This window comes from Marmota flaviventris, chromosome 17 (assembly GCF_047511675.1).
Source record: "Marmota flaviventris isolate mMarFla1 chromosome 17, mMarFla1.hap1, whole genome shotgun sequence".
Lineage (NCBI taxonomy): Eukaryota > Metazoa > Chordata > Mammalia > Rodentia > Sciuridae > Marmota > Marmota flaviventris.
Window position 1 is genome coordinate 5,272,022 of NC_092514.1, and position 11,711 is coordinate 5,283,732.

At 48.0% G+C, this 11,711-nt stretch overlaps 1 protein-coding gene across 1 annotated transcript in view; it reads right to left on the bottom strand.

Annotated features, from left to right (window-relative positions):
* Window positions 1-8,275, bottom strand: part of LOC139702478 (transport and Golgi organization protein 1 homolog) — a 66,842-nt gene extending 58,567 nt beyond the window's left edge. Inside the window, exon 1 of the mRNA XM_071603805.1 lies at window positions 8,126-8,275. Coding sequence (XP_071459906.1) covers window positions 8,126-8,213 — 88 coding nt within the window. The 5' untranslated portion in view covers window positions 8,214-8,275. The remainder of the gene's footprint in view (window positions 1-8,125) is intronic.
* Window positions 8,276-11,711: the final 3,436 nt, after the last annotated feature.

The following is an 11,711-nucleotide window of genomic DNA, read 5'->3' on the forward strand; positions in this document are numbered from 1 at the left end:
ATATATTAACTATTAAGCCCCCGTATATAAATAGTACTGAGAGGAAATAAGCTATGAGAACAAGGCATTTAAGGTCCACCTCTCAGCAGCATGCATCCTCAACTCCAGGAATGTACCCCTGAATGTGTTTGTTGTTGAATAAAAACATAGTTGTTGTGGAGAGTAGTTGTTTGGTTACATGATACTGGAATATTTAAGCAGATCTTTAAAAACTAGTTTTAATTTTTTTCTTATTTTTCTTATTATAGAATATGGTATGTTGTAGAATTTTTTTTATTATAGAATAGAAATTAATGACAATTCATTGGTGGAAAAATCAGAATAGCAAAATGATCTAATTGTATATTATCTTCTTGATATTTACTTTGACTCATAATCAGATATAATTTTATATGCATAGTCAGTGCTTCCAGTTACTGAAGAACTAGCTGCTTAGTTTGTAGAGTTTTCAATATTTTGATTTATCAGCATTATTTTTTAAACTTATTGCCTTAAAGACATATTAACTAGTCTGGTGGATAATGAGAAGAAAATTTCTCAACTGGCCAGAATAAGGTAGTGGTAGTTCTTTCTACCAGGATACATACAATTAGTGGATGAATCAGCATTCACTTTTACTTATAGCATTTAAATATGTGGCACTGATGTTTAATATAAGGTTATGTTAAAAACCTTCAGAAAAGTAACAGGATAGAATGTGGTGGTGATTGTTGGCATGGAGATAAATAATCTCAAGTGCATTATTCTTTAATACCTCAAAGGGAATTCTTATGGGGTAAGAGTTGAGTAATTGTTAAAGGTAAATGTATCCAGTTTGGGTGGAGGGGACATAAAATTCTAAGATATGAAGGGTTCCTAATGTCAGAGTACAATCTAAATGAGACAAGAAAAACATATCTGAAACAAATAATTGGCAGCATAATAACATACACCATTGGAAACTTGTGAAGGCACTTGCCTAGGAGCATTCAGAAGGCCTAACGCTGCTGTTACCAGGAAGAACCTCATCTATTGTAAATGATGTGCCAGAGAATAGTGTTAAACATTTATGGAGGACTAAACCTCTCCGAGAGGGGCAACATATTTACCCTTGCATATGAAACATTGGAAAAAAAGTGGACAAAATACAAACAACAACATTTCTCAGATATTAGATAATAAGCAGCATAAGCGTGACCTCTAAGATAAAGTTAAGCATGAGAGATGAGTGCTAGGATTATCCCAATTTACTCCCTGGAAAGAATTTTTCAGGTCACATCCAGAGAAGGGAAATTCAAATAGAAAATCTCCTGAGTTGAAGAGATGGATTTCAAAGTCTGAAGAGACCAATGCAGCTAGAAGTCACAGAGCAGAATAAAGGAGAAAGTAGAGAACTGCAGAGGGAGGGAGAGTGTGTACATGCACTAGCTCTCTAGACATCCATGGAGGGTTCCCCTGAAGTCTGTGGTTAAGTAACAATGGGTGCACATGTAAGGCCAGAGAAAGAACCTTCAGAAAGGAACAGGATAGAAGGTGGTGGTGATTGTTGGCATGGAGATCAATTTTTGTAATCATCAGCTGGAATGGAAAATCTGTAATAAAAGGGCATCAAGTAACACATTCAGTAAAAGGCAAAAATTAGCCCAAGATTGAAGGTAACTCCTGTCTAGCAGAATCTTAAAAAGACAAAAATGTTTCCAAGATAGTGCAGAAAAAAGCTGTACACAGCTCAAGAATATTTAAAAGAATACAAAATATGTTTCCAAGATAGTTCAGCAAAAAGCTGTACACAGCTCAAGAATATTTAAAAGAATACAAAATATCCAATACTCAACAAGGTAAATTCACAATATTTGGAATCCAATAAAAATGTATGAGGCATGCAGAGAGGTAGGAAAATATAACCCATGTGGAAAAGAAAATTAATAGAAATGATCATTAATTACACTGTGATAGAGTTATTATACAAGGACATTAATACAGTTGTATACCATATGTTCAAGATGCTATGGAAAAGCATAAGCATTTAAAGGAGAAAAAAGAAGATATAAAAATGTCTAATTCAAGCTCAGATAAAACAATGGCTAAGGTGAAAATTACACTGAATGAGATTAACAGCAGATTCGACATTGAAGAAGTCAATATCGGCAAACTGAATATGCAGTGATAAAGACTCTCCAAAATCAAACACGGAGAAAGAGACTGAACTGAACAGAGCATCAGTATGCACAGCTTCAACCAGTCCAATATATGTGTTATGCTAGTTCCAAAAAGAGGTGAGAAAAACACATTTGAAGAAATAATAAATAAAAATGTTCTATATCTGATGAACACTCAGATTCAAAAAGCTCAATAAATAAGAAAAATGATAAAGATAACACAAATATACACTAAATGCTTAAAACCAGTGCTAAGAAAAAAATTGAAAAGCATCTACAGAAATCAGATAGCATTATGTACAAAGGAGTGAAAGTAAAATGTCAAAATTCATTCAAGAACCATGCAAACCAGAAAACAGTACATCAGCATTTTCAAGTTCTGAAAGAAAAAAAACACTGACATCCTAGAATTGCATTCCAAATGAAAATATATTTCAAAATGATGTAGTCTTTAATGCAAAAGAATTAAGTTAAACGCTACCCCACATAAAAATTACCTCAAAATGGACCACAGACATAAATGTAAGAACTCAAAATGGACAACACATATATATGTAAGAACCAAAACTAAATGTAAGAAAGCATAGGTAAATCTTGGAGTAGACAATGACTTTGTAGTTAAGACACCAAAGGCCCAAGCACCAAAATAAAAAATAATAAAGTAATGAACTTCATCAAATTTAAAACTTTTAAAGGCTACCATCGAAGAAAGTGAAAACACAATCATAGAAGAAAATATTTACAATTCATGTAGTTAGAATATAACTACCTAGAATATATAAGCAATTCTTATTGTTCAATATGAAAAGACAAATGGCAAGAAATTAGAATAGACATTTCTCCAAAGAAAATAGGCAAAAGCCAATAAGCAAATGAAAGGATACCCAGCACCATTAGGGAAATGTACAACCTCAGTGAGATACTACTTCACATCTATTAAGATGGTTATAATAAAAAAGATAATAATAAGTTGGCAAGGATGTGACTCAATGGGATCCCTCACACACTACTGGTAGGAATAGACTACAGACCTAAATGTAGCAGCTAAACCTATACAACTTCTGGAAGAAAATATAAAAAGCTGTTTGGCAGAGACTTTTAAAACTAACTAGCTCTCTCAGTGGTGGTATGCCCCTGAATTCAATCCCCAGTACCAAAAACAACAACAACAACAAACTTTGTCTATTCTATATTCATTGTTATGGAAATGGAAAGATAAGCTGACAGACTAGGACAAAGTATTGGCAAAACATATCTCTCTCAAGAGAATGATATCTAGGATATACAAATGATTTTTGCATCTTATTAATAAGAAAAATGACCCAATTTGAAAAGATGGGCAGAAGATTTTTTTCTTCACCAAAGTAGATACAAATATGGTGAATGTGCACATGAAAGGATATCCAACATAAGTTGAAATGTAAATCAAAACTGCAATGTTATTACACATACAGTAAGATGGACAAAATTTAAGACTGATCATAACAAATGTTGACAAAGATGAAGACTATGGTATCTCTCTTAGAACTGCAGAGTATAACATGTAGTACAAACAATGGCACAAACTGTTAGAAAACTGTTTGGCAGTTGCTTTAAAAATTAAATCACATCTGTCGAGATATTTACTCCAGAGAAATAAAAGCATACATCCACACTGAGACTTGTGCACAACTATTCATGGTGGTTTTATTTGTAATAGTCAAAAAATCCCCAATGTTGGACTGTGGGAACATGTCTGTCTTACATGCCTCAGAACCCTTATACTCATATTAAACATATAGTAGGCATTTGATTACTAACTATTCCATGAATGTAGAGATTGATTTTTTTTTACTGTTAATAGAGCTTCTCTTTTATTAAATATAACAGACAAAAGAAAATCACGTATAGCACAATGAATTATCACAAAGTAAACATATCCACTAAACCCTAACCCAGGTCAAGAAATTGGACATCAAATGCACCTTCATGAGCCCTCTCTCATTGCTCCCCTAATTATTCCCTCCGCTCCCCCAGAGTTAGGCAGTATTTTAACTTCTAATAACAAGGATTAGTTTTGCCTGTTTTGTTACTTTATACAGTGCAATCATACACATGTGTTCTTCGGTGTGTGGCTTTTTTAGCTCCATATGTATTTTTATAAGACTTATCGAAGTTGTTGAATGTGAATGTACTTCTTATTTTCATTGCTTAATAATTTTCCACTGTATAAATATAACCTGGTTTACTTAAAAAAAATCCCCAATGTATATCAATAGGAAAATAGATAATAAATTTTGGAAACATACTTAGCAAGAATAAAGAACTATTGATAATAGCAAAAACAGGGAGATTCTGAATGAAATAAACTAGACAAAAAGTAATATGCATTGAAAATTCTTTTTTTTTTTGTACTCCCTAGTACAAATATCCAGGGGTGCTCTACTGCTGAGCTACATCCCCAGCCCTTTTATTTTATTTATTCATTTATTATTAATTTTTTTTTTGCTATCAGAGATGGAACTCTTGGGAACTCAACCACTGAGCCACAGCCCCAGCCCTCTTTTGTATTTTATTTAGAGATAGGTCCCACTGAGTTACTCAGGGCCTCGTTAAATTACTAAGGTTGGCTTTGAACTCCCAATTCTCCTGTTTCACCATTCTGAGCCGCTGGGATTACAGGTGTGTGCCACCATGCCCAGATTAGTTTTTATTTTGAAACAGAGTCTGGCTCAGTTCCCCAAGTTTACCTCAAACTTGCGATCCTCCAGCCTCAGCCTCCTGAATATCTGGGATTACAGACTCTGCCACCACCTCCCAGCAGATCCAGTTATATTTAAAGGTAGAAAGTTATAAACCAGGTGAATCCTAGTAAAGGTCTTAATAAAAAAATAATAAAAATAAAAGCACTATGCTTGGTCACAATATGGTAAGTCAGAAAACGACAACAAATATCCATTTTCTGTCAGGTTGACCAGAACAGTATCATTTCTCAATGGATTTCAAAGGGTCTCCTTCCTTCTTTCCCTGCCCTCCCTCCCTCCCTCCCTTCCTCTCTGAGTTTTGGTGTGTGTGTGTGTGTGTGTGTGTACATCATCTTCTGTGCCAGTGTAAGAGGTTTAGGCAATGGATCAACCTTTACACCTGTGCCTAAGGACCCCAATCTTGGATCTATCTCCAAGGGTGGAGGTGATTCTAGCTCCTCATTATAATCTCCAGAGTGGGAACTCCTAAAAAAATAAATAGGTCTTTCTTGGTAACACCACTTTCCTCCTTGGTAAGAGTTAGTGTAATGGGAGGGTGGCAAGGGCCCTACCCTGCCGCAAAATAAATGCTAAAATGTATTTTGGTACAAATTGTAAGAGATGAGCTAGACCTGGGTAAGTACATAGGATTCAGATTCTAAAAAGAGAATAAAAGGCCGACCTCCACCACCCCAAGGCCACCCCCCCCCCCGCCGACCCCCCCCCAAGGCCACCACCCCCCGCCGACCCCCCCCCCCCCCCCCCCCCCCCCCCCCGCCTTACCTTGTGGTAACAACGAAGCGGCCTCGGCCTGTTCCCGGCCGAGGCCGCCACCCTGGCTGCCACCCCCACGCAGACCCCCAACCCCCCGCCGCTGCCTTACCTCACGGGAATAACCAAGCGGCCAACAAGGCCCTAATGGCCGGGAAGGAGGCCGAGGCGGCCGCAGCCACCCTGACTGCCACCCCCATGCGGACCCCGACACCAACGCCGACGCCGACCCACCCCCCGCCGACCCTGCCGACCTCGCCCCCAGCCGACCCGGACCGCCCCGCCGACCCCCCCCCCCCCGCGCCGACGCTGACCCCCACCCCCCCACCGCCGACCCACCCCCCCACCGCCGACCCACCCCCCCCACCGCCGCTGCCTTACTTCGCGGGAATAACCAAGCCGCGAACAAGGCCGTGGCGGCCGGGAACGAGGCCGAGGCGGCCACAGTCACCCTGGCTGCCACCCCCATGCCGACCCCGACGCCGAGGACGACACCGACCCCGCCGACCGCGCCCCCCGCCGACCCGGAACCCTCCCCGCCGACCCCCCCGCCGCCGACCCCCACCACCCAAAGCCGACTCCCCCCCCCCCCCCCGCCGCTGCCTTACCTTGCGAACAAGGCCTTGGCGGCCGGGAAGGGGCCCGAGGCCGCCACCCTGGCTGCCACCCCCACGCCGACCCCCCGCCACTGCCTTACCTCATGGGAGTAACCAAGCGGCGAACAAGGCCCTGGCGGCCAGGAACGAGGCCGAGGCGGCCGCAGCCACCCTGGCTGCCACCCCCATGCCGACCCCGACGCCGACCCCGCCGTCAGCGCCCCACGCCGACCGCTGACCCCCCTCCCGCCGACCCCCCCCCGCCGAAGCCGACCCCCCCCAAGCCGACTCCCCCACCCCCACCCCCGCCGCTGCCTTACCTTGCGAACAAGGCCTTGGCGGCCGGGAAGGGGCCCGAGGCCGCCACCCTGGCTGCCACCCCCACGCCGACCCCCCGCCACTGCCTTACCTCATGGGAGTAACCAAGCGGCGAACAAGGCCCTGGCGGCCGGGAACGAGGCCGAGGCGGCCGCAGCCACCCTGGCTGCCACCCCCATGCCGACTCCGACGCCGACCCCGCCCCCCGAGGACCGCGCCCCCCGCCGACACCCCCCTGCCGCCGACGCCGACCCCCCCACCCCAAGCCGACTCCCCAAACGCCGACCCCCCCCCCTTACCTCGTGGGAATAACGAAGCGGCGGCGGCCGGGAACGAGGCCGAGGCCGCCACCCTGGCTGCCACCCCCACGCCGCTGCCTTACCTCATGGGAGTAACCAAGCGGCGAACAAGGCCCTGGCGGCCAGGAACGAGGCCGAGGCGGCCGCAGCCACCCTGGCTGCCACCCCCATGCCGACCCCGACGCCGACCCCGCCGTCAGCGCCCCACGCCGACCGCTGACCCCCCTCCCGCCGACCCCCCCCGCCGAAGCCGACCCCCCCCAAGCCGACTCCCCCACCCCCACCCCCGCCGCTGCCTTACCTTGTGGTAATAACGAAGCGGCCCCGGCCAGGAAGGAGCCCGAGGCCGCCACCCTGGCTGCCACCCCCACGCCGACCCCCCCCCCGCCGCTGCCTTACCTCATGGGAGTAACCAAGTCGCGAACAAGGCCCTGGCGGCCAGGAACGAGACCCAGGCGGCCGCAGCCACCCTGGCTGCCACCCCCATGCCGACTCCGACGCCGACCCCGCCCCCCCGACCCGGACCCCTCCCCGCCGACCCCCACAACCCAAAGCCGATTCCCCCCCCCCCGCCGCTGCCTTACCTTGCGAACAAGGCCTTGGTGGCCGGGAACGAGGCCGAGGCAGCCGCAGCCACCCTGGCTGCCACCGCCATGCCGACCCCGACGCCGACCCCGCCGTCAGCGCCCCACGCCACGCCGACCGCTGACCCCCCTCCCGCCGACCCCCCCCGAAGCCGACTCCCCCACCGCCGACCCCCCCCCCCGCCGCTGCCTTACCTTGCGGTAATAACGAAGCGGCCCCGGCCGGGAAGGAGCCCGAGGCCGTCACCCTGGCTGCCACCCCCACGCCGACCCCCCGCCGCTGCCTTACCTCATGGGAGTAACCAAGCGGCGAACAAGGCCCTGGCGGCCAGGAACGAGGCCGAGGCGGCCGCAGCCACCCTGGCTGCCACCCCCATGCCGACTCCGACGCCGACCCCACCCCCCGAGGACCGCGCCCCCCGCCGACCCCCCCCCCCCGCCGCCGACGCCGACCCCCCCACCCCAAGCCGACTCCCCAACCGCCGACCCCCCGCCCTTACCTCGCGGGAATAACGAAGCGGCGGCGGCCCGAGGCCGCCACCCTGGCTGCCACCCCCACGCCGACCCCCCGCCGCTGCCTTACCTCATGGGAGTAACCAAGCAGCGAACAAGGCCCTGGCGGCCAGGAACGAGGCCGAGGCCGCCACCCTGGCTGCCACCCCCACGCAGACCCCCAACCCCCCGCCGCTGCCTTACCTCGCAGGAATAACCAAGCGGCGAACAAGGCTGTGGTGGCCGGGAACGAGGCCGAGGCGGCCGCAGCCACCCTGGCTGCCACCCCCATGTCGACCCCGACACCGACGCAGACCCGCCCCCCGCCGAACGCGCCCCGGGCGAACGAGGCCTAGGCTGGATTAGCCGGCTTCAGAGGTCCCTGAGAAATGGCAGCCGGAGAGCAGTACCTCAGGGAGGCTGGAGAGCACAATGCGCATGCGCCCGCGCGCAAGTTCCAAAGAGCTGGACCAGATATTAATCTCTAATCATTTCCAGTCCGTGAGCTCTCTCCCGGCCGACTGGGTGTCAGAATCACTTACAGCCGGGGCTTCATCCCACGAGCCGCCTGCTCGGTCCTGTGTCAAGTGCTAATTCAATAAGCGAGCCGATCTGGAGGGCTCCGGGGCTGTCCTCTGGGACACTGGCACCCCACAGCCATGCCCAGGGCCACATGCAGGGCTGCCCAGTCCCCACCCCTCCAGCTCCCCGTCCACAAGGGATGCCTCCGCAGCCCCCTGAGGGACAGTTTCCTATGGTGGGGCACCTTCTCAGTTCCCGGGGATCTCGCTGGGCCGTCAGTGTTTTGTCCAAGGTCAGGGGTCATCGGCTGAACAATCTTTCCCTGAGTTAGGCTTAAGGTCAAGTTCAAGTCTGTGGGAGTTGAGGTTTGGATGTCACGATTCCCCTCCTGTGTATGTTACAGTCCCCAGGGTTGGGGAATGTCCCCGACTATGTCAGACACTCAAGTTGGAATATTAACCCCAGAAGTCATGTGTCAATGGAGGCTGGGGTCAGCCTTCAGGAGGTCATTAGGACCAGATGAGTCCCCTAGGATGACATTAGTGGCTTTATACGAAGAGGTAAAGAGACCCCAGCTAGCCTGCTTGCTCTGTGTCACCACACAATGTCCTCCACCAGGTCCAAGGCCCTCACCTGATGCTGGCACCATGCATAGGACTCTCCAGCCTCCAAATCCATGAGCCAAATAAACTTCTATTCTTTTTTGATTTTTTTTTTTTGGTACCAGTGATTGAACCCCCAGAGGTCCTTAACCTCTGAGGCCTGGCCTCCCCTCCTCTGCACCCATCAAGGCCTATCCTTCCCACCCCCTTCTCCAGGGATCCTTTCCTGGTGGCCATAAACCTCCCGCCACCCTCCACCACAGGGGCACGGGGACCTGACACTTTCCACTGAACAAACCCGGCACATAGTAAGTGCTCAGTGAACGCCTGTGGCTCCAGTAGGAGTGCCACCTTCTGCATTCGCTTAGTGGAGAAGACAAGGGACGGCCCGAGGTCTCACTCTGGTGAGCAGCCTGACCGCTGGCCACAGCGAAGTCCACGCACACAATGGCTTTTGCGACAGAACTATCTTGGCAAGATGCGTCCTCCCAGCCAGAGGCAGAGCCTGAGCCGGGGAAGTGCCCGTTCCCCAGGGCTCCGGGGCAGGCTGAAGGATGCAGGGTTTACAGCCTAATGTCCTCACTAAGTGCAGGTGACCTGGCGATCAGAGGACACCCATTACACAATCCCGCTGCCACTCCACACCTGCTGCTCTGGGTTCCCCCAGGGCCCCAGGGCCCCTATTCACCCACCTTTGCTCCTGTCCCCCAGGGGAAACTGCCAACGCTCACCTGCACCTGCCATGACCTCTGATCACCCAGAGATGCCAGGAGGGCGTGAGCAGGACACCAGGCTCAGCAGATGCCACCAGAGAGAAGGTCAACGGGCCCGTCATGAGAGGTCCCCTTTGGTCCAGTGTACTTCTGCGCTTTCTGGAGAACCAGTGGATCATAGAGAGAAACTGTCTGAGTCATTCTTCATTTCTTTTCTACCATGTATTTATTATGTTATAAAATGTATCTAGTAGGCATCTCTAATAACATGTTGAAAACTGAATTCATTTTTCTCTCAAAATCTGCTCCTTTCAGTCTTCCCTATCTCAGAAATAAGAACGACAATTTAATTCCCATTACCCAGGTGCTCAAAGCCCAAAACTTACAAACCATCTTTGATCTCTTTTCTCTCACATTCCAACTCCAGTCCATTCGACAATATTATGTCTTTATTTTTATAATTTTATTGAGATATAGTTGACCTACAATAAATTGCACATGTTTAAGGTGTACAATTTGATAAGTTTTGACATGAATATACCCATGAGACTATCACCAAAATCAAGAGTCTTTCATCCTTCTTTGTAATCCCTCCCCCTCTCCTTTTCTGTCTCCAAACATCTCCTGTCATTATAGATTGTTTTGCATTTTCTAGAATTTGATATAAATTATACAGCATTTTATTTATTTATTTTTCTGACTTCCTTCTTTCCAAATAAGCATTTGAAACATGCCCAGAATCTGACCACTCCTCTGCATCTGCTAAGCCAATATACAGGCCAAACCCACATCATAAGTCACCTGAATGATTCCCATAGCCTTCTTCTGTCCTTGCTTCTGCCCTCATTTTCCCCAGTATCTATTGTCCTGATGGCAACTAGAGTGATATTTTTAAATATAAATTTGATTGTGTCTCTCTGCTGAAAATCTTCCTATAGCTTCCCATTTCCAAATAAAAGGCAATGACTTTAGCCAGGCCTGGTCGTACTCATCTGTAATCCCAGCAGCTCAGGAGGCTCTCAGGAGGATCCTGAGTTCAAAGCCAGCCTCAGAAATGTAGCGAGTCCCTAAGCAACTCAGTGAGACCCTATCTCTAAATAAAATATTTTAAAAAGGACTGTGGGTGTTGCTCAGTGTTTAAGTGCCCCTGGGGGTTCAATCTCTGGTATCAGGAAAAAAAAAAGGAAAAAAAGCCATGACTTTATTATGGACTGCCCTGCCTTATTATGGACTGCTCTTATTCAATGTGACTCCCCTCATCCTTTTCTCCCCATTTCCTAACATTCTTCAATTGCTGTTAGTTCCATTTAAATACACCAAGCCCACCCCTGCGCTTCAGAGCATTTACACTTGCAACTTTGCCTCAACCTTAACTCCCCAAATCATCTGACTAGCTAACTACCCCCTCACTTTATCATGTCTCTGTAACAGTGGCATTTCATGTGATAAAGGCCTTCCCTGGCCACCCTACACAAAATAGAGCCTCTTGCCATGACTATCAAGCCCATCACCTTGCCTTTCTTTCTCTTCAGACTTGCCTTACCACTTTAGACTCTCTTACTACTTGCCTTACATTTGTTTATCTACTCGACTGCTCCAACCCAACCTCAAACACAATTTCCAACACGAGCAGGAAATTAGTTGTTTTGTTCACTACTGTTACATCAGTGACTAGGGAAATGCCTAGAATGTATGAGAGAGTTAACAAATGATTTGTTGGATAAACTCATGGTTCCAATGATATTATAAATATACTACACTATTAACCTAAACACATATATTAACTATTAAGCCCCCGTATATAAATAGTACTGAGAGGAAATAAGCTATGAGAACAAGGCATTTAAGGTCCACCTCTCAGCAGCATGCATCCTCAACTCCAGGAATGTACCCCTGAATGTGTTTGTTGTTGAATAAAAACATAGTTGTTGTGGAGAGTAGTTGTTTGGTTAC